At 43.9% G+C, this 24,592-nt stretch overlaps 1 protein-coding gene and 1 long non-coding RNA gene across 3 annotated transcripts; one reads left to right on the forward strand and one right to left on the reverse strand.

The window, feature by feature from the left end:
• Nucleotides 1-1,653: 1,653 nt before the first annotated feature.
• On the forward strand, nucleotides 1,654-11,755 carry LOC127001236 (protoheme IX farnesyltransferase, mitochondrial-like). Of its 2 annotated transcripts, none has more exons than XM_050865521.1 (9): nucleotides 1,654-1,805; nucleotides 3,994-4,291; nucleotides 4,997-5,197; nucleotides 6,706-6,880; nucleotides 7,321-7,506; nucleotides 8,184-8,369; nucleotides 8,838-9,017; nucleotides 9,612-9,746; nucleotides 11,498-11,755. In XM_050865521.1, exons 2-9 carry the CDS (start codon nucleotides 4,016-4,018, stop codon nucleotides 11,701-11,703), a joined length of 1,545 nt encoding a protein of 514 aa, XP_050721478.1. In that variant the 5' UTR covers nucleotides 1,654-1,805; nucleotides 3,994-4,015; the 3' UTR covers nucleotides 11,704-11,755. The 2 variants fall into 2 exon arrangements, with proteins under 2 accessions (XP_050721478.1, XP_050721479.1); XM_050865522.1 differs by having other exon boundaries at nucleotides 6,709-6,880.
• Nucleotides 11,756-12,169: 414 nt separating this feature from the next.
• On the reverse strand, nucleotides 12,170-22,470 carry LOC127001238 (uncharacterized). The gene is made up of 4 exons (XR_007754947.1): nucleotides 22,333-22,470; nucleotides 21,621-21,677; nucleotides 12,718-19,045; nucleotides 12,170-12,636 (listed from the first exon to the last, which is right to left on the reverse strand). It is a non-coding gene; the product is annotated as an uncharacterized LOC127001238 (long non-coding RNA).
• Nucleotides 22,471-24,592: the final 2,122 nt, after the last annotated feature.

The raw sequence follows: 24,592 nt of genomic DNA on the forward strand, positions 1-24,592 counted from the left end.
CGACAGGTTAATTTGACCGCCATGCACCGCCCTCAGTGTCCTCGTGTTGTTTTCTTTTCTTTCAGTCCTTGTATCTTGTCCACAGCTGGTATAAGTCTGTGGAATGACTCATCAGGGAACTTGTAAAAAAGGTTAATCTCTCTCTCTCTCTCTCTCTCTCTCTCTCTCTCTCTCTCTCTCTCTCTCTCTCTCTCTCTCTCTCTTCCCTTCTTCTATAATTCCTTCCCCTTCTGTCTCTCTCCGGCATATGACCACATGTTGCGCCGACTAAACTCTCTCTCTCTCTCTCTCTCTCTCTCTCTCTCTCTCTCTCTCTCTCTCTCTCTCTCTCTCTCTCTCTCTCTCTCTCTCTCTCTCTTCCCTTCTCCTATAATTCCTTCCCCTTCTGTCTCTCTCCGGCATATGACCACAGATGTTGCGCCGACTAAACGAAACTTTCCAACTCTCTCTCTCTCTCTCTCTCTCTCTCTCTCTCTCTCTCTCTCTCTCTCTCTCTCTCTCTCTCTCTCTCTCTCTCTCTCTCTCTCTCTCCAGGGGCTATTACACAGGGCACATTTCCGTGGATCTTCAGTCAAACCAAGGAATAGTCTATAATTCTTAAGTCAATTTAAACCACGATTTCCGCTGGCATGGTTAACTCATTTGTTTCTTGTTGTTGCTGCTGCTGATGATGATGATGGTGAGTAATTATCGTACCTCGGTGAAATCTACTGTAGCTTTGAGAGATTGTGGACACGTCAGAAAACCACGGAAATAATATGAGAACCAAAGACTCATCATATAAATTGACTTTGATGAGAACCACGCAAGCGGAAATCGATCGAGGTTTGCCTTTTAATTCCTCTTTCTGGGTCCCCTTCTCCTCCCTCCCTCCCCTCTTCCCTCTTTCTATCCCTTTCTCTCCTCTCTGTTTTCCTATCCTACCTCCTCTTTCTTTCTCTCCTCACTACCTCTCCTCCTTCTTTCCTTTTCCTCTCTTCTCTCCTTTCCCCTCTAATCATCCATCTTCCCATCTCGCTGTGGGTCCCCTTCTCCTCGATCCCTCCCTCCCCTCTTCCCTCTTTCTATCCCTTTCTCTCCTCTCTCTTTTCCTATCCTACTTCCTCTTTCTTTCTCTCCTCACTACCCCTCTTCCTTCTTTCCTTTTCCTCTCTTCTCTCCTTTCCCCTCTTTCTAATCATCCCTCTTCCCATCTCCTTTCTCGCCAATTCTTCTCCCTCTTTCTATCCCTTTCTCTCCTTCCTCTTTTCCTCTTTCTTTCTCTCTTCACTACCCTTCTCCTATCTTTCCTTTTCCTTTCTTCTCTCCTTTCCCATCTTTCTAATCATCCCTCTTAATTCCCATCTCCTTTCTCGCCGTGTTTTAACCCCCCCCCCCCCCACACACACACATACACAGCAAGAGAAGGGAAATAAATAAAAGGGAATCAAGTAAATAAAAGGAAGGGAAGAAGAGAGAATGAAAGGAATGAGGATAAAAATGATTGATTGATTGGTTTATTGTTGCAAGTAAACAACAAAGGAGAAGGGATCGAGGAGCATGTCATCCCAACCCCCAGGCAGGACAGAATGTGATTATACAACTAAGGATACATGTGGAAGTATCACCAGGAAACTAAAAAAGATATAACGTAAAGAGAGGAAGGAGGACCCGTTGCAAAGGCAGAATACCACCACCATCACCACCGGCACCCAGCAGACGACGCGGCCCAGCGGGGAGGGAGGCGGCACGTTACGTAGTGTTACGCTATTTCTGGACCGCCGCGACACCTGCTGGATAACTACGAGTGTGTGCACGATTGTCATGTGAGTGTGGCGGCCCGGGGAGGCTGATGCGTGGAGGAGGAGGGCGTGTATGTGTGTGGCAGGAGTGGGGGGCATTTTTTTACGTAAACGGGTCACACCAACGACCAGACAAACAAACAAGAACAAAACAACATTCTGCTCCCATAAAGAAAGACGAGAGAAAATGCCTCCCGAAGAAAAATACTAACCTTTTTTTTTAAGTGAATTTAATAAAAGTTCATCGACTAACTTACCTGGCTAATGTTCAAGAAGGGGGCGGGGGGGGGGGGGAGCACCTCTAGCGACCTTATTACTTACATTATGGATTCTTTTGGTATTATTGTAGTGTTTGCCCGCACTCACCCCTCGCAACCAAAATTGGCTAGGGGGCCATTGAGACTGCGGGGAATGGCGTGCCAAACATGAATTTTTTTTTTTTTTTTTTACAGCAAAGGAGACAGCTCAAGGGCACAAAAAAGTAAAAAAAAAAAAAAAACGCCATCACTGCCAAAAAAAAGAAAGAAGAGGGCCGAGGTCAGCCGGGAGGGAGGAAGGAGAGAGGGATCCTTGATAATTTCTCTTGAAGGTTCAAGTCGGAGGGAGGAGGAATGAAATATGAGATATGCGTCGCAAATGCATAGTTTTTGAGTTATGGGGGGTTAAAAAATACCCTGTTAGGTTAGGTTGGTTAAAAATCTTTGGTATGTGGTATTGGCCAGCGGAAATACACATCAAGGGACGTGGCAGGGCGGCGGTGGGGTGGTCCACTATGCTGGCCGGTGTTAACAGGTGGGAGCGGGGAGGCGGTGGGGTGGTCCACTATGCTGGCGGGTGTTAACAGGTGGGAGCGGGGAGGCGGTGGGGTGGTCCACTATGCTGGCCGGTGTTAACAGGTGGGAGCGGGGAGGCGGTGGGGTGGTCCACTATGCTGGCCGGTGTTAACAGGTGGGAGCGGGGAGGTGGTGGGGTGGTCCACTATGCTGGCGGGTGTTAACAGGTGGGAGCGGGGAGGTGGTGGGTGGTCCACTATGCTGGCGGGTGTTAACAGGTGGGAGCGGGGAGGTGGTGGGGTGGTCCACTATGCTGGCGGTGTTAACAGGTGGGAGCGGGAGGTGGTCGGGTGCTCCACTATGCGGGCCGGTGTTACCAGGTGGGTGCGGGGTGGCGGTGGGGGTGGTCCACTATGCTGGCCGGTGTTAACAGGTGGGAGCGGGGAGGTGGTGGGGTGGTCCACTATGCTGGCGGGTGTTAACAGGTGGGAGCGGGGAGGCGGTGGGGTGGTCCACTATGCTGGCCGGTGTTAACAGGTGGGAGCGGGGAGGTGGTGGGGTGGTCCACTATGCTGGCCGGTGTTAACAGGTGGGAGCGGGGAGGTGGTGGGGTGGTCCACTATGCTGGCGGGTGTTAACAGGTGGGAGCGGGGCGGCGGTGGGGTGGTCCACTATGCTGGCGGGTGTTAACAGGTGGGAGCGGGGAGGTGGTGGGGTGGTCCACTATGCTGGCGGGTGTTAACAGGTGGGAGCGGGGAGGTGGTGGGGGTGGTCCACTATGCTGGCGGGTGTTAACAGGTGGGAGCGGGGAGGTGGTGGGGTGGTCCACTATGCTGGCGGGTGTTAACAGGTGGGAGCGGGGAGGCGGTGGGGTGGTCCACTATGCTGGCCGGTGTTAACAGGTGGGAGCGGGGAGGCGGTGGGGTGGTCCACTATGCTGGCCGGTGTTAACAGGTGGGAGCGGGGAGGTGGTGGGGGTGGTCCACTATGCTGGCGGGTGTTAACAGGTGGGAGCGGGGAGGTGGTGGGGTGGTCCACTATGCTGGCGGGTGTTAACAGGTGGGAGCGGGGAGGTGGTGGGTGCACATCAGGTATTGAAAAGTTGACCATTTAGTGATTTCTGTATAATAAAACTATCTTCTTATCAGAACAGTCATCTACAAGGCAAGCCACTAGAATCAGTTTAAGACTAATAAGTGCAGTAAATTCTCAGTCATCTGTATTAACTCTGCCAAGGCCCCTGCCAGTAAATGAAAAATCTGGGCAAAATTATTGGCAAAGGTAATGCCTATAATCTCGTGTGTTAAATTAATTAAATTACTAACCTTAAATGTGCTGTCATATGAATAAGACTATATTATTCTTTATTTTCACTAATTTTTCCATTTGAGGTCTATGAAACCTGTGGTGGTGGATCTCACGGTACTCTTTATTTACAGACGCTGGCAATGTGTGGGGAGGATGGGTAGCATAATCAGGGGGCGAGGGTGGAGCGCCCTAGTGCGAGCGTGTCACCACAACACAACATGCATCTACTACGGGAAGAGTGTGTCACAGTGCACCTCATCGACACACCCCTACACCACCACGCACCTCATGAAGGGGGTTGATAAGAGGTTCAAGTCCTCTGCTGCATTCCTGAGAAGTGCTGGAACGCTGGAGAGAGACAGCAATGAGGGCAGTGAGGAGAGGACACTGCCCCAGGGAGACACCACAGCACAGAAGAGACCAGTCAGGGTATGTTTTGTTTTCGTTTTGATGCTTGACTTCAACATCTAAACAGACATGTATCCCATCTCTGTGGCAAAAAGATTGTGATTGTGCTATAAATTGCTTGTTTGTAATAATATTCATACTCTATCACAGTACTTTTCTTTTGTATAAGTTTGGTTTCCTATCCCTTTCAAACTTATAAAACAGGGAAGAAGTAGCAAGGTTTCTACGATCACTTCATCTTTGGTTTGCTAATCTTTACTTGTTTTCCGTTTCCTCACCTTTAACAAGAAGAAAAATCAAAGTCATACATCAAAATCATTTCCGTTTAAAGAGAGAATGGGAAAGAATTAGCTGAGAGAGTATTTATGAGTAGGTGTATATTATGAGTGCAAAAGAGGAGTCTCCAGGAAGATAATAGTACAGGGTGATAGGAATGAGAGATAGAGAGGTAGGGTGGTTGGAGAGAAACAGGGAATAGGACGTAAGAGTGAAATAAAGGGAGAATATGAGGTAAGAGTGAGAGAGAGAGATAGGTGGAAGGCATAAGAGAAAGAGGGGAGAGAAGAAGGAGAGGACTGGAATATGCAAGGATGAAGTGCAGGCATAGGGCAGAAAATGGAAACTCCTCTACCGAAACCATTCCCCCAAGAGTGCTCCAAGGAACGGGTGTGAGGGTAAACAGATACACATACAGATATGATAATGAGCCTTGTTTGCGACCTGCAGGTGATGGTGATCCGCAGCGCCACACAGCAGAAGCCCTTGAGGAGCAACGAGGCACCACTCCTGCACCACGCCAGGGCTAGTGCTGTGGTGGACGTGAGGAAGGACGTAGCCACCCACAGCAGCCCACAGGAAATACACCTCTCTGTGGACCAGCTGCTACGGGACTCCAGGAAGCTACTCTACATTGCCAAGCGCTCACAGGTATTGGAGCTCCTCAGTATGTCTGTGTATGGGGTCTTTGGTACATATTCCTAAACATATCAGGCTTCCATTATGACTGTTTCCAAGGCTGCAGAGAAGGTTAACCAGGTTTTTGTGGATGATTTTCCCATTCAAGTTGCAGAAGTTGGGTAAAACTATCACTTGCATCACAAAACAGTCCATGAAAAATTTTGATGACTTCTATGGGAGGCTTTTCAAACAGGTGAACAATATGGGCTTTGGTGTATCTGTAATTCTTTTATGTGTAGGATTATAGCACCAGTTGCCTACCTTTCTTAATCCTTGTGGTGGTGGTGGTGGGCAGAAGTTTGGTAGTGGTCAGGCATATATTCATACTATAGTCTGTTCACTTAAGCTAGGTTCCTGGCGCCTAGGCAGGTTGGTAAGCTTGCAGCTGATTGGCTGCTCCGCTCTCCCTGATGATGTTAAAAAAATGAGTGTCGCGCGCGCCGTGATGGTTGGGGCAAGTGACATGTTGCTATAAACAACCCTGTGTTTTCAATATGTGGAGCTTCATCTGCATTCTGACCACACTATTGTGTTCATGAGAGATTTCCCTACGTCATCTAATAATATATTTCTGCAGTCAATGAACAACTGTTTAAAATAGTGAGCATAATGTTATAAACATTTTTTTAACATCTTCACAGTTCAACTCATCGTAATACCATTTTCTTTTTTGTTTTGTCGAGTTTTTACAATACATCTTGATTCTCCAGTCACTGCTGAGTCTGATGGTGTCAACCAAAACTGGCTAGCTCGTATATGAGATGAGGTATGGCATATAATAAAGAAACATGTCCCACTCCAGCATGCAAGATGTGGTCCGACATGAGTGTTAGTGGGAGAGCGGAGCAGCCAATCACCTGCAAGCTTACCAACCTGCCTAGGCGCCAGGAATCTAGCGTAAGTGAACAGACTGTAGTGACATTTTAATTTTCATCGATGTTCTGCTTGGCACATGCTTGCTCCAGTGCTCCCTTTGACACAAGAGTCTGCCGTGATCATTATTATTTTGTGTTTTCTCCATGTTAAGGTCTGGAGGTGGAAGGGTTTTAGTCATTAAAGAACAGTTAGGTTCCTCGAGTGTCCTGTGATGCATTCCACTTAGCTAATCCAGTATCATGTAGTGTCAGGAACTTGAACTAATAAAAGCTAGTTATACACTCATTCTAATAATTCTTAGCTGTTTCAGCTTTATGGCAGTTTAGTGAAATGGAGATGTATTTATTGTTTCATCCAAAAACACTTCAGTACAGAGAATTTGGTTTATTTATCTAATTTTCTCATTTTCCTTTTATAGATCCACCTTTGATGAGAATAATAATCAGTCATATAACGAGATCATGTCTGTTTAGAGAGAATGGGAAAGAATTAGCTGAGATAGAGAGAGATTAGCCAATAAACAAACCCTAAGCCCTCCTGCTCTTCTTTGCCCTCACTCCTCAGTTCTCCCCTTCAACACACTGACTCATACTTACTCCCAGCAGAATGAGGATGAGGATGACATAGAGTACAGCAGTGAGAGGGAGTCCCGCAAACACAGGGAGCCAGAGCTGGTTGGAGCCTTGCCGCCCGGTGCCCTGGACTGGCGGCCCCAAGTGCTGGACTTCAGAAAGCTGGGAGTGTATTACGCAGACTTGGCGAAGAGTAGATTGACAGGTGAGAGTAATGGTGTGTGAGGCTGTGTGCAAGTTAACCTCATTTTAGACACTCACATTAAGATATTACTCTAAGAACATTCATAGAAACTAGATCAGAATTCTTCCGTAACGTAGGAGGGGATACAGAAACAGCCATCCTTGATTACTCTAAGGGTCGTATTAAAAGACATTTTGGCGCCCAAGAACACATATTTGACAAGGCTTTCATTGGAGTTGTGGGCATTTCCAGAGGTAGCTTTATGACCCTGGTGGTAGTCTGACCCTTCTGTACCACGAACCTGAAAAAGCACTCATTAAAACCTGACTGACCGCCTATTTGACCTTTACTAATAGCTGGTGTGAGAGGCAAAAGTGTCTTATAATATCAACCTAAATGTCTGGTTACCCAATGGTCTTCCTTGCATGGAGGTTGTATACTGAAGAACACGTCTGCTTCAGGACTGGTGGTGCTCACAGCTGTGGCAGGGTATGCAATGGCCCCAGCCCCCATGGAGGTCACCACCCTGCTGCTGTGTGCCCTGGGAACTGGCCTGGTGTCTGCTGCTGCCAACTCCATCAACCAGTTCCTTGAGGTGCCTTTTGACTCACAGATGGACCGCACCAAGAACAGGATCTTAGTCAGAGGTACGGAGGAAGGGAGGGATGAGGTGAGAGCAATGTTGCCAGGTTGTCGTACTCAGTTTCTCATATTTCCCGATTTCCATCCCCAAAACTGTTTCCTTGGCCACAATAACGAGATTTATTTGTTGTTATTATTGAAATGGTTTATTATTCCTGTTTCCTGGTGATAGTTATGCGGGAGAAGCTGGTTAATGTGATGTTCCGAGTACGATAACCTGGTAACAGTGGGTGAGAGGGAGGGGAAGAGACCTGAAGAGAGCAATGTGTGCATCAGTGTGTGGTGAATATAGTTGTAAATGAGGCAGTTAGAATAGCCTTGAAATACATCCCATTGTTTTATATTTTTATGGTATTTAACCCGGTAGCAGCGGGGATCATGTTTCTTAATGGTCCCTCCAAGCCAGAAAAATGAGAAAAAATCACCCCTCACACGAACCATTTCATAATATATATCAAAGCATTTGTGATCAGATTATGTATCATCTATTTTTTTGGGGTTTATATCATGGCACAAATTTGGCCCGTCACTGCTACTGGGTTAACTGTATTCTTATTTATTGGTTATCATGAAAGATCATCGTAGCTCTGACCTCATTAATGGGAGAAGATGGATTATAAACAAAAAAGAAGAAGAGAAGATGATGATTTATTGATATTTTTTGTATATATTTCATTGTTAGGTCTGGTGACTCCGCTGCATGCCGTCAGTTTTGCTTCAGTGTGCAGCATAGCGGGCATCGGCATGCTGTACTTTGGGGCCAACGGGCTTGCTGCTGCTCTTGGTGCTGTCAACCTGGTGCTGTACACGTCTGTCTACACGCCCATGAAGAGGCTCACCATTCTGAACACCTGGCTCGGCGCTGTGGGTGAGCATCAACCAAGACGCCTCTACACCTTAATCTGACCTCTCTTCTGGCCTCTCTTTCTGTTGTCTTTTGTCAGAGCAGTGTCTTTGCAGACATATATAACACAGCAGGCTTAACGACTAAGGTGCAGCTTATTGTAACCATAATTTCCTGGGAGGTTCCAAAATCAGAGAAATAAATAGTCACTCAATTAGCTGACAAAAGATCTGGTAAACTGGCTCACACACTGCCTCCTCCCACCTGTAGACTACCCACCATGGCATCTATTTTCAAGCTTTGTGACTTTTTTCTCTTAAAGACTAAGTTATTGATTTCATTTCCAACTCTTCTTGTGTAACTGTCATATAGGTTAGTATTTCATTGAAAGTTATGCCTCTGTACTGCAAGAGGTTGTGGATGTTTGGATTGCCAAATTTTGACACTTAATTTCAATGCAAGCACAAGAAACATTTCCCTCTTCTTCCACAGTTGGTGCTATCCCGCCCCTCATTGGCTGGGCCAGCTGTGCCGGGGAGCTGGGTGCAGGGGCGTGGATCATGGCTGCCATCCTCTATGCATGGCAGTTCCCTCACTTCAACTCCCTCTCGTGGAACCTGCGGCCAGACTACTCCCGGGCTGGCTACCGCATGATGTCCGTGACTGACCCAGGTAAGGGAACGCTGTGCTGGAGATACTTTATGTGCATTAACCTGTCTGTTGCGATTGACACGGAGTCGGTTATGTATGCCTCTCTTGCGAACGTACATGCGTGTTTAGGGAGTGTTGAATGTTAACACTTACATCGGTGCGTGCAGGATGATCAGCCATATTGAGAGAACTGCGGACATCTCTCCTTGAGATTCTGGCAAGGTAGTATTGCCAACTGCAATATTTACAACTATTTGGTCAAAGAATCAGTCAGGTGATAGGTGAAGCTATGCAAAAATGCCGCTATATTGGGCAAGAACATCCACCAGTTACTCGTCCGTAGATTTGCCGCACTGGGCTGATATGATTTTCCACCAAATTTAGTGAAGAACCCACTCAATTGGCAATCCTGTGTTGTGAGAATTAGTGTTGGAACACTCTCATACGTGGGAGATTTGAGTGCGGGTGGAGCTTGCAGCAAGCGTTTGCACCACCAGCAAATACACCTAACGCTCGCTGTGAGCATTTAGCAATGAAAGGATTAAGGAAGCAAAGTGAATCAAAGTGTAATTAACGAATACATTTATCAATTAACTCTGCGTCTCCACCCCATAGATCTGTGCCGGAGGGTCACCCTACGCTACAGCCTGGCCATGGTGGGGATCTGCACCCTCGCCCCAGTCACAGACGTCACCACCTGGACTTTTGCAGCTGACTCCCTTCCCTTCAACGGCTACTTGGTGTATCTCGGTAAGAGGAAAAATCTAATGCAGTAAAAATCGGTTTATTCAGTCCATCTTTTCTGACTGGAAGGGAGGTAGAAGGGGAGGGATGAATGATGGATGGTATTAGGGAGAAAGGGAGGTGGAGAGGGAGATAGTGAAAGGGGGAAGAGCAGGGAGGAACAGTGGATGGTGTTAGAGAGAAAGGGAGATGGGGAAGGAGGGAGTGAAGGGGGAGAGGGAAAGGGAGGTGGAGAGGAAGAGAGTGTGAAGAGGGAGAGTGAATGCTGGATAGTGCGAGAGAGAAAGGGAGATGGGGAGGGAGGGAGTGAAGGGGGAGAGGGTTGTATGGGAATAGAGGGTTGGACGCAGGAAGGAGTCAACATCACAAACAGTAAAAGTCCATTCATTCAGTCACTCCTGCTCTGTTTTTCCTCTCAAATGGAAGGTAGAAATACAAGGTGAATTACGAGTTTAACCACACTGCCCCTGTCTTGAAGGGAGGTAGGAGGGTCCAGGGATGAATGGTGGATGGTATAAGAGAGAAAGGGAGGTGGTATAGCCAATAGAAAGTGAGGAAAAGAGAAGGGTTGATGCCATAATTCTCAGTCTTCGAAACAAACCCTGCCACCAAAGCACTGTCTGCATCACCACTCAGGCTTACTCAAGGATGTGCATGGGTGGACAGCAGGGAAGGGATGGACGCTGAAGGGAACAAGGGGGAGAGGGGGGTTGTAAGGCACTGGTATGTAGGTATTATGCATGTAGAGATGGGTGGAATGTTTTGTGGCAAGGGACAGTTAACAAGGTGGGTAGGAAGAGTTTTATGGGGTAGAGCTTGGACAGGAGGGTGGTGGGGAGGGTAGAGAGTGGGGCAGAGGGAGTGGTGGGTTGTAGAGATGGACTTTAAAGCATGTCAAAATCAAGTTTGGGAGTGCATGAGTACTTTGAACCAAATGTTGTGCAGTTTACTTAATTCAGCACTTAACACACACCTTTTAGGAGCCATATATCTGTTTATTTACAGGAGAGGGCAAGACATCATCATGGTAATCCCCTTGAAGCTATTATAGTTATTTATGACCAAAAAAGATTAAGCACTCCCAGGCCTAGGAAGTTATGAAGCTCAATTGAAGTGCCAGAGTGCTGCTCCTTATCATAAACTCAAAGTGAGCAAGGACTGAATGTGCTGTCCTACTGTCATAAGCTGAGCGGTGCACCCCACAGACACACCAGTCTCATGCCCCATTACCACAGCAACACCTGAAGAGAACTGGTGGGCTGCCTTGCACTTCTTGAGCTGTGCAATATGTTGGCAATTATCAGCAGTGGAGTTGAATTTACATATTGTAATCAAACAAAATTATAAATGTTTCTAGAATCTAGAAACCTAGAAATATTACTTTAATTTTAAGTACAGACATCCCTTGCTTTACAAGTTGCCTATTACTGCAACAGAACAACAGGACAGATTCAACACAAATAGTCTACGGCCAGTGAAACAGCAAAGCACACGGATATGTTCACATGCATGCATAGACTGAGCTTATTGTGAATAGGAGACAGCTCCTTGTGCATCGTAATGATCACAGGATTGCACCACCGCTGTGCAGCGTATTGGTCACATGATCGCACTGCCAATCACTGAAATTGAATATAGATTTTAAGGGACTGATTGATCGTACATCGATTGATTGCATGGCGATAGTTGGTTGTTTGCTGTTTATTTAAGCTACAAGCCTGATAGCTGATAATGCTGCTAATCTTTTGACACTTCAGCTTGGAGGTTCCACCAAGATGCAGACAGCAAGAGCTCCAGAAAGTTGTTCCTGTTCTCCTTGATTCATTTGCCTGTCATCATGATGCTGATGATCATAAGCAAGAAGCACTACGGTAAAGGCAAGACGACCGAGGCCGTCGGTGCTGCCAGTGAGAGTGTCGAGGGTGCAACAAAGAATGAGCTGTCTCATACTTTAGGTACCTGATGCTAATGTAACTTATGAATAGTGTACATAAGTAAATGAGGTAATATTTTTAGTCCGCCTTTATTGACCTTCTCAAGGGAGGTAGCCGAGGCAACCACCGCCTTCCTGCAGGGTGCTCTGTCGGGCCACTGGTGTGAGGCTGTGCCCCTCTTTACCTTCTCAAGAGGTAGCTCAGGTATTTGCCACTTTTTAGCAGTGCACACTAAGAGAACACTATTACAAGTCAAATTGATATAGAATGCGGTGTGACAACTAGCACCTTGCCTTCAGGTGTTATTGTTCCCATCATTCCTGGGCAAACCTTGGTGCAGTGTTTCCCTGGAACCTTGCAATATGAGACTCCCTTGCTAGCTGCCCTACACTGGGTTTGGAGCTGAAAAGGTTAGTAACAACAGAAGGAAGCCTTAGACATGATATGACACAAGGAACACTATACAAGATGACTGGGATAGAAGTATATTCAGTAACCACTTAAATAATTTATTCTGATTATACCAACAAGACCCTCTCAGAGACCTTCCAAGAATAAAACTCGTCACAGCTGGAGGTAACACATAGCGAGAGAAATAATCATATTTTCCCCGTCTGAAACCAGTTGTCACAATATAGTCTGGTCCCATTTTTATTCAGTAACCCTGCTCAAACTTCCTAAAAAAAGGTAACACTCCTTAATTCGCTTAAACCGCTTAGAAATAAAAAGAATCTGAATCAAACATCTGCAAGCACTGGAACTTAAAAATAAACACAACCACACAAAGGTTAAACCATTACTGAATGATTTGAATACTGAAGCAAAATGAGTTTACATTCTTCAATACCCTTCTGATGCAAAGCACAAATAGACCACTGGCGGGCAAGTGGGTAACTCACAAACATAGAAGTGAAATGAAACAGACCACACTACATAGTAAACTCAGACACACAATTTTGAACCTGTGAAACTGAAGAGCACAAGTTAACATTCTTTAAAATCCTTCTGATGTAAAGCACAAATAGACCAACACAATTTTGAACCTGTGAAACTAAAGAGCACAAGTTAACATTCTTTAAAATCCTTCTGATGTAAAGCACAAATAGACCACTGGCAGGCAAGTACGTAACTCACAAACATGACAAACACAGAAGTGAAATCAAACAGACCACTCTACATAGTAAACTCAGACACACAATTTTGAACCTGTATAACTAAAGTGCACAGGAACGGACAAACAAGTACAAGAACACATAACACTGAAGAATAAGAGTCCCCTGAAAAACAAGTTCCCTTTATGATATGGGATACAGACAATAGCTTAACCCCTTGACTGAGGATTTCCTACCAGAAGACATCAAGCTGCAGGGATGGAACAAAAAGTGGCTGCTACAATTCAATGAAGAAAAATGTGAAGTCATGCACCTTGAGAGGGGATATCCAGCATACCAATACCACATGGGAAACACTCCACTATCCACCACAGCGGCAGAGAAAGACCTGGGAGTACATGTCACCAGGCTACCAGTGAAGGCCAAATCCATGCCAATCACAGCGGATGGGTTAAGTGCCTGACACATTTAGACTGGTTAACTGTAGACTGGATAGCACTGCTCCATCCCTCCCTCTGCTCACTAGACATTACCAGAGCAAGAACATGGATAGCATCAGTTGAGGTGCCTGGAGGAGAAAGGGTGTAAGGGACAGAGCCATTTTCAAGTTCACGCATCCCAGGAAAAAAATATAAGTTGCTAGGGGGAAAATCGACCCTCGGTACACCATATACAAGGTCACTTTTCCCTTGCAACTTGTCTCTTGTTCTTCCTTGCCTGACTCTCCCAGTGCAGACTAAAAGAACATGGCTTTGTCCCTTACATCCCTTCTCGCTGGACACCTCAATTTTCCATCAATGTCGGTAGTACTACATCACCCAATGAATAAATGGCAGTGGGAGGGGAGAGCTGCATTGCCACCCTTCACTGACAATTTACACCATGGACCACTTCTGCAGCTGCCTTCTCTTGGACAGATGGGCGATAATAAGCGAGATGGCACCACTTTAAACGCTTGCCTGTGCCATGATGGACTGGGGTCGGCGATTAGGCCCCCACCGAGAAAGCCTACCAGCGCCATAGACAGAACGTAAACAAAAAAAGAGGGGGGGGATTGAAAGCCTGACCAAGATGAATCGTGCTGAGCCAAAACGGACATGATATTTATAGCAGAAAGGAACCAAAAAGCAAGAAGTAAAATGTCGTAAGTTGAAAAAACATTAAAAACTTATGATAGGTTAAAAAAGGCACCTGAAGTCATCACAAAAGCACAACTCTATGCTACACTATGCTATGGTACACTTTACACTCACTACACAACACTACACCATGTTATCTACACTTCTCCTATGGTACACTACTCCACTATGCTATGCTATGTTAAACTCATTACACTATGCGATGGTGAACTCTCCTACACTGCTATGCTATGGTACACTTCACTACACTATACTTTTCTACATCACACGACTATAATTTCACTCTTCTACTCTAAACCACAACATCTGACCTCACTAAACTACTCACAGACATTAGGTGCTTTACATTAACATTAACAAAATATTATACTGAGCTCCGAGCCAGTGGGATTACACATTCAAGTATTACCACTCCACTAAACCCCTGAAGGACGAGTGACCAGCAACCGGAAATTTTGGTGGGTTCCATAAAAGGAGTGTTCCGCGTGTTGCCGGCTCAGTTTTCTCTATTTTCACCATTTTTCTTGTATTTTCACCATTTTTTCTTGTATTTTCTCCATTTTTTCTTGTATTTTCACCATTTTTTCTTGTATTTTCTCCATTTTTTCTTGTATTTTCTCCATTTTTTCTTGTATTTTCACCATTTTTTCTTGTATTTTCACCATTTTTTCTTGTATTTTCTCCATTTTTTCTTGTATTTCACCATTTTTTCTTGTATTTTCACCATTTTTTCTTGTATTTTCACCATTTTTTCTTGTATTTTCACCATTTTTTCTTGTATTTTCACCATTTTTCTTGTATTTTCACCATTTTTTCTTGTATTTTCTCCATTTTTTCTTGTATTTTCACCATTTTTTCTTGTATTTTCTCCATTTTTTCTTGTATTTTCACCATTTTTCTTGTATTTTCTCCATTTTTCTTCTCCATTTTTTCTTGTATTTCCACAAAACAGCCCATGACAATCCCAGGAACTTATACGATTAGCTTTTTAACCCGGTAGCAGCGGGGACCATGTTTCTTAATGGTCCCTCTAAGCGAGAAAAATGAGTAAAAATCATCACTCGCACAAACCATTTCATAAAACATATCAAAGCATTTGTGATCAGTTTATTCATCATCTATTTTTGGGGGGTTTATATCATGGCACAAATTTGGCCCGTCGCTGCTACCGGGTTAAACAAGCGAACTGAGAACCCAAAATGATTAAAAAATGGGCTTGAGTCATATGGTTAGTTGCGATGGGTAGTTGTTGTTTTTCTTTTTTTTGGCTTCGGAATATACAAGCAATTTTGCACACATAGCCAAGTCCTCTATCTCATGTGCACACGTAGACCTTAATTGTTGATTTCTAATTGTTATTATATGTTGTTTCACTATGATTCACGATTGTAGCAAGTTCCACACATTCTTTTACGAAAATTGTACTTAAAACACAGCTGATTTTTGCATTTCCGGGGTCATCCTTTAGATTTTTCTGCGTCCTTTAGGGGTTAAAGTTTCATCACATGACATAAAATCCTTACCCAACTAAAGACAAAATATTATTCATTCACATTAAACACAAACACTGCAAAGCTTAACTAAAACCCACACCTCATAAAACTCATATAGAACAAAACTAATATTTGGTTTACTCGTGAATAAGTGAGCCGACCTATCCTCAGGCGGACCAGGTGTTGAATAAAGGCCTCTTGTATGCACAGGAAACGCTCTACTCACATCCCGCCAACCATGCCACAAACCCCAGTGATGGTCTAATATGATTGGTGAACTTCATAAATAAGGTGGCTGATGGGGGCATGATAGTGTTGTTAGGTTAGGTTAGGTTTAGGTTAGGTTAGGTTTAGGTTAAGTTAGGTTAAGTTTAGGTTAAGTTTAGGTTAGGTTTAGGTTAGGTTAGGTTAAGGTTAGATTAGGTTTAGGTTAAGTTAGGTTAGGTTAGGTGAGGTTTAGGTTCAGTTAGGTCAGGTTAGGTTAGGTTAGGTTTAGGTTAGGTTTAGGTTAGGTTAGGTTAAGTTAGGTAAGTTGTACATCAAAAATATCACACAACTACTGAGCACACTCGAAAAAAAAGCTAAAAATACGATGAAACGACAACTGCCTTTCCCTAAAACGAGTCGCTACATCAGGTTTCGTTGATTAAAGGGCGGACTTGCATACTGCCATCCCATTAACTGAACCTTAGAATTACAGCTGCCTTGGAACAGTGTCATGACTAGGTATGTATTAATTGCCTCTTTCAACACCCCAGTTTTCTTCATTGTAACTAATGAGAAACCAATCAACATTACCTTATTTTCCAACACCTCCGTATCGTGCAAAGTAACAGATTAGTGAGGACAGTGCCAACAACAATATTTAAGAAGGATTGGAGTAGGAGAGAAGGAATGGAGGCTGCAAAGGGGCTATTACACTGGGCAAATTTTCCGTGGATCTTCAGTCAAACCACGATATCCGCTGGCGTGGTTCTCATTTGTTTCTTGTTATTGCTGCTGCTGATGATGGTGAGTAATACCGTCGTCCTTAGTGAAATCTACCGTAGCTTTGGATGATTGTGGACATGTCAGAAAACCACGGAAATATGAGAACCACGCCAGCGGAAATCGTGGTTTGACTGAAGATCCACGGAAAGTTTGCCCAGTGTAATAGCCCCTTAAGGATGACAGCAGGAGGAGGAGGAGGGACATCACAATAACATACATACCGGTACTCGTGTAAAAGTCAAATACTGAAACAAAGATTTTAAGGTACAGCTCAGGAGGTTGAATTTCAGATACTGGTTTCCTATGTGGTTCCTACTTTACTACTTTTCTAGGTTACCACTACCACCATTACTTTTTAGGTGGGTTACATATACTCCTTTTACATGGCTATTTATGGTAACTCAGGGACAGGAGACAAGTAGACTGGATCACATATCGCACTCCCTGGCCGTCACCTTTCGCCTCATGCCCCAAAGTCAAAATAGGCCGTAGAGGCAGCAAACAATTTGAGTCACTATGGCAGACCCCCGCCCAGCCCACGTGAGGCTGAGCAATGGACCGCCCTGCCGAGTAAGGCAAAAACTATCACAACCACAAATACATGTATGCATAAGACTTTCATTACGGAGCCTGCTTCGTGATGATAAAAGATGTATATGGGATGATGTGTGTCTCTATTACGCTAAATATCTGATGCAATCCTAACTTAACCCCTTGACTATGGATTTCCTACAAGAATACATCACCAAGCTACAGGAGCAGAACAAGAAGTGGCTGCTACAATTCAATGAAGAAAAATGAAGTTATGCACCTTGGGAGGGGATATACAGCATACCAATACCACATGGGAAACACTCCACTATCCACCACAGAGGCACAGAAAGACCTGGGAGTATATGTTACCAGGCTACCAGTGAAGGTGAACTCCGTGCCAATCGCAGTGGACGGGTTAAGGATGTAGTTTCTCCAAAGTGATATTTCAGCCGTGACTCAAGGCCTGACTAATGTACGAGGAGTCAGGGCCTTCTTGTCGGTGCTGTAATTAAGCTGAGTAAAAGAAAAGCAGTCCTAAAGGCTTGCTTATCCCCACTGTCCCTCACTCATTGCAGCCAAAGCATAAGGTGTCTGCAAGAGGCCGGTAGCTCCTGTGAACCTAACCCCACCTAACCACAAATTTACCTCATCTTTTTTAATGTATCTAGCGTATTGGCACTCACGACATGACTGCCAAGCCTGTTCCACTCATCCACTGACAAGTATGATGTGTAATGTGCAGTGTAACATATTGTGGAAGTGTGATGAAGACCTGCTTGCCCTCATGATGTTGCAGCACATAATGAATCTATCAGTGACTTCCCGGCTCATATCACACCTCATTGTCTGTAGTATAATGAGAATTGCATATTGGTAAAACGAGTGACTGACATAACCAAGGTGCTTCCATTCATCAAGATACATTAATGAAGAGACAGCTTGCCTTGGATAATCAGTGACAAAATTATGATGAGCAAAATCAAAGAATTCCCAAGCCTGATATCATGATTCTCTACGACGTGAGCACCTCAAAAATTATGTTATGATTGTGATGGACATAAATTGGATGGTTCTGAGTTGTGAAGTTAGACAATGTGTATATCAAGGCTGAAACGTTTTTTGTTCTAAGAGAGATCAGTAACACTATCTAAATATTTGTAACATTTCATTAAAAAATATATGATAATCTCGTTTTTCCCAGACAAAAGAGAACCCAAGTGAAAGAGTACTTGAAACATGTTAAAATCTCATTCAAGAACTCAACCACAAAACAGAAGAAAAAACATTATGCCCTAGAAGAATCACAGAGGAAATTTTGGCATATATACAGCACTAAAACGATTACCAAACACAGCTTAACCCGGTAGCTGCGGGGATCATGTTTCTTAAAGGCCCCTCTAAGCGAAATAATAAGAAAAAAATCATTACTCACGCAAACCACTTCATAATATATATCAACGCATTTGTGATCAGTCTATGCATCATCTATTTTTGGGGGTTTATATCACGGCAAAAATTTAGCCCGTCACTGGTGCACGGTAAAGCCACAAATCTGGCTCATCGCTGCTACCGGGTTAAGGCAAGAAACAACAGTCATGATATACTAACACTGTGATACTGGTTTTCCTTCCTCACATCCAAGTGTTCATGACTTTTAAACAGGGAAAAGACCTTCTGAAACATGTACATCCACCCTATGACAGGTATAAGGCACTTGTTGACATTTTTATCAACTGTCGGGAGGGTACAGTAAAAGAGAGCTGCAAAGACCTGTAAATAGGGAATGGCCAGAATGAGCACCAAGATGTGGAATGGAATATCCCCAATGTGGTGCCAGAACTTCCACGCGGGAACATTGGTGTCCGCTGCCTGGTGCACCTTGGAATGCTCGACGGAGAACTCGGCAAACTGGTCGGCGATATCAAGAAAATAATAGGCAGCAGCGAACGAGGAAGCGAGGTAGATGGCCAGACACAGCCAGGCCATTCTCTGACGGAAATTCATGACTGCTTGCTTGTGGTGGTGCGTGGAGGGCAGCCGAGTGTCTGTCCAGCATTATACAGCGGCAGCGGCTGGCTCTGGGGCAACGCTCACATGCATGGGCTGAAGGAAAGGAAAAACACATCAGTAGTGGCTCAGGGATACAATGCTTAAGTTACCCTCGAGCCTTTTCCACAGCACTTTGAATACAATGCAAAGTACGGAGATTACTTTTTGAATGTGTCTATTAGGGAACTGAATCAATAGCCAGTATGGAGATTACTATTTAAATGTGTCTATTAGGGAACTGAATCAATAGCCAAAGTCCAACAAATCCAATATGATGTGAATTAACCCGTCCGCTGCGATTGGCACGGATTTCGCCTTCACTGGTAGCCTGGTAACATACACTCCCAGGTCTTTCTCTGCCTCTGTGGTGGATAGAGGAGTGTTTCCCATGTGGTATTGGTATGCTGGATTTCCCCTCCAAAGGTGTATGACCACATTTTTCTTCACTGAATTGTAGCAGCCACTTTTTGTTCCATTCTTGTAGCTTGGTGATGCCTTCTTGTAGGAAATCCGCAGTCGAGGGGTTAATGAGAATGCAATTACTGAGTCTAATTATATACAATTGTTCTTAATTTTGTATGAGGCTGCACACCTAAACTATTCAAAACCACATTCCTTATTTTCCTTGTGTCATATTAATCACTTTGGAGTAGGAAGTGTTGTTTCTACTACTCATCCATGCATGTCATGTCTTTCAGTAAGGCAGAATTCTCTTTTACACATTTCCAGGGATGTGTATAAGGGCCTTGAGCTTGCCAACCCCTGCTCCCACATAATGCTTTTTAGCAGAAGGTTTTAGCCATTTTAGAGAGGGAAGACCTATTAGGCAGAGAAAGGAGCAGCTTGGGCCTCCACAGCCACCAACACGACAATGAAGGTTAGTGCCATTGATGCATTAAGTAAAGTTCTCATCTCAGTTAGTTAGTCATGTACGGTAGCAAAAAAAAGTATCTAACACCCGTGAGTTTATAGAGTTGAATTTGTGTGAAATCTACAGACATGGTGTTATGTCGGTTAGGTGGGTGACAGTGGCTAATCTACCAACTGGCACCCACCTAACCAACTGGATGCAAGGTCTATTAATTTCACTCTTAATTCTATACTATTGACCCAAGGGTGTTCAATACTCAACCACAAAACAGAGAAGGAAAATGTTACGCCTTGGAAGAATCACAGAGGAAATTTTGGCGTATATACAGCACTAAAATAATTACCAAACACAGCTTAACCCGGTAGTTACGGAGATCATGTTTCTTAAAGGCCCCTCTAAGCGAATCTGCAGACATGGTGTTGTGTTGGTTAGGTGGATGACAGTAGCTAGAGTCTACCAATTGGTGACCACCTAACCAACTGGATGCAAGGTCTATTAATTTCACTCTTAATTCTATACTATTGACCCAAGGGTGTTCAATACTCAACCACAAAACAGAGAAGGAAAATGTTATGCCTTGGAAGAATCACAGAGGAAATTTTGGCATATATACAGCACAAATAATTATCAAACACAGCTTAACCCGGTAGCTGCGGGGATCATGTTTCTTAAAGGCCCCTCTAAGCGAATCTACAGACATGGTGTTGTGTTGGTTAGGTGGGTGACAGTGGCTAGAGTCTACCTGTTCATGACCACCTAACCAACTGGATGCAATGTCTATTAATTTCACTCTAATTCTATACCATTGACCCAAGGGTGTTCAATGCTTTTTTTTGACAATAGTACATGTATACTTTCATGTATTGGCACCAGCTAAAAAGAGGCTGATATTTATTGCAGTTGATACCAATACATTAGTACTGCCCTTAGTGATACGGTCATTTTTTTATATATATCTTAACAATAAGGATTGATATTTAACCCGTTAGCAGCGACAGGCCAAATTTGTGGCTTTACCGTGTACCAACGACGGGCCAAATTTGTGCCATGATAAAGACCCTGCAAAATAGATGATGCATAAACTGATCATAAATACGTTGATACATATTATGAAATGGTTTGCATGAGTGATGATTTTTTCTCATTTTTTCCGGGGACCCAGAACAAAAAAAATCAATCTTTTTCTACTCTTAATGGAAAAGTATACTCATTTAACCCGGTAGCTGCGGGGACCATGTTTCCTAAAGGTCCTTTAGGAAACATGGTCCATGCAGCTACCGGGTTAAATGAGTATACTTTTCCATTAAGAGTAGAAAAAGATTGATTTTTTTTGTTCTGGGTCCCCAGTGTGGTAACATTAGCCACACCATTACCACAATGATTGGTAGTTACAGTCATAATCGTTTTTAAATTATAATTCATGGTGGAAAAATTTGGGTTAATCAGGCAAGTGAAATACAAGTGTAGCAGCAAGTTTAGACGAGTGACGGTTACACTTGACATGCAGCGTCACTGTTCCTCCGCACACCACAATGCAACAGAAGTTTTACTCAGAACAACTTTCACATGATACTTGAGGACACAGTGTATATGTCTATCAGAGAAACTAAATGGCGCCACTGTGAACACTTGCCTGCGCCATGACGGGCTGGGGACGACTACCATCCAGGCCCCTCAAGCAATAGGCATAGACGTTAAAAAAAAAAAAAAAAAAAAAAAAAAAAAAAAAAAAAAAAGTCCCTCTCATCAAACACCCACCTTTTAACTGCCCTGCTCAGAACACAGCGGGCTGGGAGGCATGCAGTGAGGCTGTACCTGCAGAGTAAAGCGGGAGTGAGTCTGGAGCCACAGTGAGAGATGAAATTACCCTCTACCAAACAAAGCAACAGGTCACAGTGATGCAAAGGTCACAAGAGTGTTGCCTTGGACCTTAGTGGAGGCTTGAGTCTTTGGCCCCTAGAGCAGACGGCCTCATGAAGAAATTAATCAAGACTATGATCATTGTTTGTATTGTGTATAGAGAAGAAAATAACACAACCAATAAGAAGTAAATGAAGACTGAGACCACCTTTTGCGTTATATAATATGAACAAAATAACACAACCAATAAGAAATGTATAAGACAGAAATCACCTTTTGTGTTGTATATAAAGACCAAAATAACACAATCACAAAGAAATGAATTAAGACAGAAATCACCTTTTGTGTTGTATATAAAGACCAAAATAACACAATCACAAAGAAATGAATTAAGACAGAAATCACCTTTTGTGTTGTATATAAAGACCAAAATAACACAATCACAAAGAAATGAATTAAGACAGAAATCACCTTTTGTATTGTATAATAAAATCAAAATAACACAACCAGTAACAATTTAACCAACACTAATATCATCACCTCAGGCCCTGGCATTAGCTGTGAACCCAACAATACCACTGTCACTATCTAATGTCTCAGGGCTTCATACCAAGAGGCCAAGAGACTCCGCTATGAAGAGCTGAACCACTCCCTCGTGACCCCACCACCTTCCTCTGCCTCTTGTCAAACGTTTACCTGCGGCACCCAAGGCTCGAAGGACACGCAGGCAGGCCAATGTTTACCTTTGCGAGGGAAAACGTTTCTGCCAGGGGGGACTTGCTTCTCCTTGTTGTTCCCTTCAGCCGTTCTTCTTTTGACCTGTTCCGCTTCGTATCGCTTCTTAGGTCCTCCTCCTCAACACTTATAGGCCAATATCATAAGACTATCGGTTCTCACATCAGCTATTTCTTAAAGGTCAAATAGTGGGTCAGTCGAGTTCGAATGAGTGTTTCTTTAGGTTTATTGTACAGAGGAAGGCTCAAACTACCACCAGGGTCATAAAACTACTGGAAATGCCCACAACTCCTACGAAAGCCTTGTCAAATATGTGTTCTTCTTGGGCGGCGAAATGTCTTATAATACGAACCTACGTTATTTTTTGTTGTTCCCTTGAGCCTTTAGAGTTTAGAAGTTTAGATAATGGGGTAGTTAGTATTATAAGTTTTCCATCGAGCGCTAGTGTTAACATCGTGATCTGGCGCTGCACTTGTAGGTACCATTTGCTGTTCCACCATCAGGAGTAAAAAAAAGACGCGTGCCATCAATAGTATGTTACTCTGCCCGCGAAACATGCTGCAAGAACTCTGTGGCCTTCCTCTCACGGTATGATATAGAGGACAGGCGAGCACTCACCATACAGGGATAAGTTAAAACACCTCAGTAAGCATTCCGTGATAGTGTCCAGGCAGTGCTTGATGGGACGTATGGAATTAAAATACAACAAAAACATAACGTGCTTATATTAGGGCATGAAGAGAAAATCTTATCATAAAGATTATTCCACTTATTTGTTACCTGTAGCAGTCTTTAAATTACAAGTATATAGTAAATTACCAGAATGTTGCAGTCCCAGGAGACGAGGAGACAATAAAAAGGTCAAAGAGGGGGTTAGTCGGGTTCTAATGAGTGTTTCTTCAGGTTCACGGTACAGAAGCAGGGTCACACTACCACCAGGGTCATAAAACTACTCCTGGAAATATAGGGTCGTATTATCAAACATTTCGTCGTCCAAAAACACCAATTTGACAAGAATTTCGTAGGAGTTGTGGGCATTTCCAGGAGTAGTTTTATGACCCTGGTGGTAGTGTGACCCTGCTTCTGTACCGTGAACCTGAAGAAATAATCATTAGAACCCGACTGACCTCCTCTTTGACCTTTAGAAATAGATGATGTGAGAAGCGAAAGTGTTATAATACCGACCTAACAGTCTCATGATGGTTGTTGTTGGGGCCGTTGTTGGGCCGCTTCCTAATATCACGCAAGTATTGAAATAATCCTGCTGATTCCCTCCCAGGCGTCCTGTGCATTAAGTTCCTCATGCGGAGTACGTTAAAAAGCTTGTGAATCTTAATAATTTTCACCACAAAGTGAGTAATGTCTTACGTGTCTCTCGGCAAAGGAGGCGGCAAATATCGACGAAAATCATAATGGGTCGCCTTCTCACATAACACATTAGACATGGTCAGTGAGAGACGTGTTTGAATATATCCATGGCGTCATTTCAGGATGCACGTAGATAAGATAAATTAGTATAGTGAGGCCCTCTGGTTATCGTAATGTGCCCGTTATCAACACCATTCACACAGAACAATACATTTTCCAATATAAGTAAATATGGGCGAGTTTTAGGGTCGCTTTCACAATCACTTCGTTTGTTTTGATCGTTACCAATGGCGGCGATCGACGCTACAGTTTTCCACGTGAAACTGGCCTATGGGGTAGTGGCGGCTGCAGAGGAAGCGAGAGGTGTTGAGAGTGTGTGGCAAGGTGCGGGGCTAGGCTAACCCCGCAGCCGCCACTACCCCACCGGCCAGTTTTACGTGGAAATACTATAGCGGCGATAACAGCCATTGGTAACGATCAAAACAAACAAAACGACTGTGAAAGCGGCCATTACTGATAACACCAAAATCCAACGATGAAATTAAGGTGTTGCTTTTCCGGGTATCTGAGTGACCCTTCAAGAAGATTCAACAAATGACAAATACGGTTAGAGCTTCAGCAGGTCTCATAAACTTAATGCAAACACTAAGCTTGGTATTCTTAAACGCTTCCGCTTCTAACATCAACTATTTCCAAAGGTCAGAGAGGAGACCAACCGAGTTCTAATGAGTGTTCTTGTAGGTTCATGGCTCAGAAGGGTCAAACTA

The sequence above is a fragment of the Eriocheir sinensis genome, chromosome 20 (assembly GCF_024679095.1).
Source record: "Eriocheir sinensis breed Jianghai 21 chromosome 20, ASM2467909v1, whole genome shotgun sequence".
NCBI lineage: Eukaryota > Metazoa > Arthropoda > Malacostraca > Decapoda > Varunidae > Eriocheir > Eriocheir sinensis.

What these genes read in the sequence shown, in the direction of transcription:
- LOC127001236 (XM_050865521.1), top strand. Translation starts at nt 4,016, where the DNA reads ATGGGTAGCATAATCAGGGGGCGAGGGTGGAGCGCCCTAGTGCGAGCG. An exon ending in ACATTGCCAAGCGCTCACAG is followed by an intron (nt 5,198 to 6,705) that starts GTATTGGAGCTC and finishes ACTTACTCCCAG; the next exon opens with CAGAATGAGGATGAGGATGA. An exon ending in GAACAGGATCTTAGTCAGAG is followed by an intron (nt 7,507 to 8,183) that starts GTACGGAGGAAG and finishes TTTCATTGTTAG; the next exon opens with GTCTGGTGACTCCGCTGCAT.